Below are 5125 nucleotides of genomic sequence, written 5' to 3' on the forward strand. Positions count from 1 at the left end.
CCTGAGGGCTCTACTCACCACGCTGCTTGTCAGCAACACCCCAGCTCCTGTGGGATTGGGGCTCCTGGAGCGGTACACAGGTACCGGTCTGGCTGCTGCTGCACACTCTGAGCCTCTTGGCTCTTCAGCTCCACCTGCAGGAAGACCCTGGGCATGAGGGCATGTGGTGGCCGGCTTCCAGATTCCTGGCCCATTAATAGGGTAGCAAGGGCACTATGGGGCTCTGTGGCCTGCCCAGGCCCCTGACCCCTTGCTCCAGGCCTAAGAGACTGCCTGCCTTGCCTAGAACCCCATGCCTCCTTCCCCAGCCTCAAATCTCACGTCCTTTTTCCCAGCATTTAAACTGTAGGCCACAGACTGGTGGAAAAGCAGGGGGAGTCAACCACCATCTGCTAAGTGTGCTACATGCCTCATGTTTCCACGTATTATCTCATTTAATCCTCAGCACCTCTGCAAGGAAAAGGCTAACTTCCTTTTGAAGTTAAAGAAACAGAGACTTAGAGAGGCAAAGTAGTTGAATTATGACCAGTGGAACTGAGGTCAGAATCCAGTTTGAATTTAAGGAGTCTTTTTTGTTTTTGTTTTGTTTTGTTTTGAGACAGTGTCACTCTGTGTCCCAGGCTGGAGTGCAGCAGTGCGATCTCAGCTCACTGCAACCTTCACCTCCCGGGCTCAAGTGATTCTCGTGTCTCAGCCTCCAGAGTAGCTGGGATTACAGGCATGCACCCCCAGGCCCGGCTAATTTTTTTTTTTTATTTATTTTAGTAGAGATGAGCTTTCACCATGTTGGCCACGCTGGTCTCAAACTCCTGACCTCAAGTGATTGTCCTGCCTCAGCCTCCCAAAGTGCTGGGATTACAGGTGTGAGCCACCACACCCGACATAAGGAGCCTCTTATACCACTGTCTCTTCCTCTGTGATTGGGGGGCTCCATGCCTCTAGCTGGGATGATGATGTCCAGACCTGGGAGGAGCCCAGGGCTACCCACCTCTAAAAGTCAGAGGACAGGAAGCAAGAAATAGTCATAGGACTGCCCTGGAGGGTGCTGGAGTCACCTGCCCCCAGGCTGCAGCTGCCTCTGGCCTGGCACCTCCCCTCCCCAGAGGCTGGTGCCCGCCTCCCAGCCGTTCTTGGATGGGTCGGAGGTTACCATCTCTTTCAGCTCACCCGGCTTCTTCAGCTCCTCCAACTGGACTGTGCTCTTGTTCTCGTTGTTCTGGACAGAGAGAAGCAATCAGTGGCCACCCACTAAAACTGGAGACCCCAGAACTTGGCGTCTGCCTCCCATGGCACCGGGAAGGGTGGAGGCAGGTTAGAAAAATCATCCCCTCTCTCCCACAGCCATCAGAGCAGGGCTCTGGCTCGCAGGTACCTTTAGAAGTACCATTTCATGTGAAGGCTACAATGCCCCATTTTACAGGTGGGGAAACAAAGGCCTTGAGGGCTAGGGAAGAGGGCAGCCTCCCCAGGTGGGGCAACGCACCAGCTCCTCGCAGCCACTGTGTGGCTCGGTCCGCTGCTTGTAGAGGGCTTCCCACCCTGCCTCCACCATCCTCTCCAGCTCCCGCAGCCTCTCCAGCTCCCGCAAAGTCTCCTGCTGCCACCGCCTCTCAGCCTGCTCCCGAAGTCTGTCCTGTTCCAGCAGCTCCTCCACCTCATCCACCAGCCTCTCCTGCTCCTCCTGCCGCCTCTCCTGCTCCTCCAGCCGCCTCTCCTGTTCTAACACCTTCTCCACCACTTCCAGCAGCCTCTCCTGCCCTGGCAGCTTCTGATGACACAGCCTCTCCTCCAGTTCACGAATCTTTTCAGCTTGTTCATTTATCCTCTCCTCCTGTCTCATGTTGACGAGACTCAACAAATGATTGTTTTCCACCTCGGCCTGCAGCTGTCTTCCCATACTCTCCAGCTCCTTCCTGAGGTGGTTGGTCTCCTCTTGTAGCTGCTCCACCTCAGAAATGGGGTGAGAAAAACTCAGGGGTTGTAAGATCAACTGCCGCTCTTGCAGCAGTAATGACAGTTCCTAGGGGGGCTGTGACATCACTACATTCCACTCCTCCCAGGGGAGGGGACCACATCAGCGCGATGCCCAAGTAACCGCTCCACGATGGGGGAGGGAAACACAGGGTTTTGACCCAGGTCCTGGGAGACGCCAGCCCAAGAAGCCCAGGGAGGTCGAGCTTGGGGCAGCAGGAGGGGAGGGCTGAGTATGGAGCAGGGAGCCCCAGGAGTCACCCGCCCAAAGTCACCCTGGGGTGACTGGCAAGGGCAGGGACTGGGCTCCTTGCTGAAGGGGTGGGGCTGACTGACAAGACTTTTGGTCGGGGGAGCCCAGAGGCGCTGGGGTTGGGGGGCCCAGTCTGGTATGCCTCAGGACTGGTATGGACTCTGGCACCGGTCTTGTCATCAGAGGGCATCTGTGGCTGGATTGGGGGCCATGACCTGGTGTGTTTTACCTTTTTCTTGGCTGCGGCCAATTTCCCCTGTTGTATTTTTTCTGACATCGCGGGATGTGGAGGGAGGCGGGGTTGGGGCCACCTCAGCGAAATCCCAGTGAGCACTGCTGAATGCCTCCAGTCACCTACCAGGCAGCTGTGCGACTGAGCCACAACAGGCGTAACCAGGGCCACACTAGAATGCAGAATAGGGGCGTGGCCTTAATGCTCCAAGCCCATTGGTCAGTGAGAAAGATGAAAGGGAAAGGAGGCGTGGCCAGGCAGCAGCATGTCCAGAGGGACCTGTGGCATCATAAGGAAAGCAGCCCATGCAACCGCTGACCCCGCCCACTCAGAGAGAGGGGAGGGGCCACCCACTCTGGGAGAGGGGAGGGGCTGGCTTTTGCTTTTAAAGCTTTAAAACTGTAAAAAGTAAACTTTAAAAAATATATGTGTGTATACTTTAGATATATGTGTGTCCGTGTGTGTGTATATCTATGTGTTCCTCCAGAGCTGTCTTCATTATCCAGCTTCTATGCAAAGTCTGTGATTTTGGCCTATATTTTTCATCTTCAAATGGAGCACAAGAATTACCAGTATTACCTTAACTTAGATATAGATACTATATAAATGGAGAATCCATAGCATGCTTGATGATTAATGAAGCCGACTATAGTATCCAACATCCCAATAGGACAAAATAAGCACAATGATTTCTCTCTTTTGGAAAAATGTTTGTCTTATTCTCCTACATTATTGTTAAGATTTCTTTTAAAAACAAGAAACATGTCTAATATCTTTAAAAACACAAAGCTTTTGGGCCGGGTGCAGTGGCTCACGCCTGTAATGCCATCACTTTGGAAGGCCGAGGTGGGCGGATTGCCTGAGGTCAGGAGTTTGAGACCAGCCTGGCCAACGTGAAGAAACCCTGTCTCTACTAAAAATACAAAAGCTAGCCAGGCGTGGTGGTGGGTGCCTGTAATCCCAGCTATTTGGGAGGCTGAGGCAGGAGAATCACTTGAACCCAGGAGACGGAGGTTGCAGTGAGCCAAGCTCACACCACTGCACTCCAGCCTGGGCGACAGAGCAAGACTCCATCTCAAAAGAAATAAAATAAAATAAAATACAAAATAGTAAGAACACAAAGCTTTCAATTTAATAAGCACTTAAAGCTCTTTACTGGTTTAAAACAAATACAAGGCCCATTTTTCTAGAATCACCTGGCCTCTCTGAGCCTTGCAAATGAAACTGAATTTCTCACTTGATACCTGGCTATGACTTGCAATCATAAAAACCAAGAATTGTGTTATGTCACTGTGTATTGCTTGTTACCTGAAATCCAACCCTAGGCTGGGACCAAGGGTTGAATCTTTCATGATTTTCTCCATAACCTGTGTGGTTCTTATCCCAGACCAAACTAAGCTTTTTTCTAGAGTTCTACAATCTACAGTTAATAGACAAGAGTGGTTCTCAAAATGTAGTCTATGGACTAGCAGCACCAGCAGCACCTGAGACCTTTTTATAAGTGCGAATTCTCAGGCCCCACCCTGGACCTGGTGAATCAGAAACTCTAGATTAGGGTTCAGCAATCTGTGCTGCAGTAATCCCTCCAGGTGTTCGAGAACCTTTGGCATACAGCAGGTAGTAAAATGTGTTTCCTTCTGTAGGTCCAAAGCCAGGGTTACCATATGTTCTGCCTTGTTAGGAAACAATGACATGCAATTAAAAGACATAAATCTCCTTCCTACTCCCACCCTCCATCCGATGTGTTTTATTTTTATGAGTTCAAGAAGAAAACAAGTGGCAATCAGAGATTTAGTCTAAAAAGTATGTTTACAAGTGTCCGTTCTCATCCAGCCTGATGTCCTACAAAACCATTTACATCCTCTTATATCTCAAGTTTTATAAAAGTATCTTCACAATGTAAGACTCAGGCATACTAGCAGTTCTATAATAAAACACCAAGTAAATCAGAATGTCCAACCTTACTAGAGAAGAAAAGTGGAATCATTGGCTATATTTTCAAATTGCATTCAACAGGAAATTTAAGTTTTGAATTATTTTTCCACCTTCATACTTCCAAGTTCATAGAATTAAACCAGAATATGCCATTCTTTCAAAGCCTCTAGCCAGGCAAAGTTTTACTGTATTATTTCTTGCTTTCAATGGATATAAAGCAGATGCCTGGTAGGCACATTCTGTATACCTGCAAAGATGCAGAACTGAACAGTTCCATCTGTTCAATATTAAACCAAAAGTCCTGTAAACCTCGGATGGTGAGTGTAATACTTCAGCACTAGCCCAAAGCCTCAAATATGAGAAGATATCAAGAACACCACTAGCAAACAAAACTAAACTCTCAGCCAGGAGCAGTAGCCCACGCCTGTAATCCCAGCACTTTGGCAAGCCAAGGTGGGAGGATTACTTGAAGTCAGGAGTTCAAGACTAGCCTGGGCAGCAGAGCGAATTCACATCTCCACAAACATTTTTAAAAATTAGCTGGGTGTGGTGGCACACAGCTGTAGTCCTAGCTACTTGGCAGGCTGAGGTGGGAAAATTGCTTGAGGCCAGGAGTTCAAGGCTGCAGTAGCTATGATTATGGCACTGCACTCCAGCCTGGGTGACAGAGCGAGACTTAGATAATTCCATTTTCTCCTGCTCCTGTTTACACTAAAATCACTAAGTTAAAAGGC

At 49.4% G+C, this 5125-nt stretch overlaps 1 protein-coding gene across 1 annotated transcript; it reads right to left on the reverse strand.

Annotated features, from left to right (window-relative positions):
- Positions 1-180: 180 nt before the first annotated feature.
- On the reverse strand, positions 181-5094 carry LOC116465388 (golgin subfamily A member 6-like protein 9). Its single transcript, XM_032148476.2, has 3 exons — positions 2454-5094; positions 1484-1948; positions 181-1216 (listed from the first exon to the last, which is right to left on the reverse strand). Exons 1-3 carry the CDS (start codon positions 2499-2501, stop codon positions 1052-1054), a joined length of 678 nt encoding a protein of 225 aa, XP_032004367.1. The 5' UTR covers positions 2502-5094; the 3' UTR covers positions 181-1051.
- Between the last annotated feature and the right edge of the window lie 31 nt (positions 5095-5125).

Source organism: Hylobates moloch, unplaced genomic scaffold (assembly GCF_009828535.3).
Source record: "Hylobates moloch isolate HMO894 unplaced genomic scaffold, HMol_V3 SCAFFOLD_4886, whole genome shotgun sequence".
Lineage (NCBI taxonomy): Eukaryota > Metazoa > Chordata > Mammalia > Primates > Hylobatidae > Hylobates > Hylobates moloch.

What these genes read in the sequence shown, in the direction of transcription:
- LOC116465388 (XM_032148476.2), bottom strand. Translation starts at nt 2,501, where the DNA reads ATGTCAGAAAAAATACAACAGGGGAAATTGGCCGCAGCCAAGAAAAAG. An exon ending in TGGCCGCAGCCAAGAAAAAG is followed by an intron (nt 1,949 to 2,453) that starts GTAAAACACACC and finishes CCCATTTCTGAG; the next exon opens with GTGGAGCAGCTACAAGAGGA. An exon ending in ACAGTGGCTGCGAGGAGCTG is followed by an intron (nt 1,217 to 1,483) that starts GTGCGTTGCCCC and finishes CTCTCTGTCCAG; the next exon opens with AACAACGAGAACAAGAGCAC.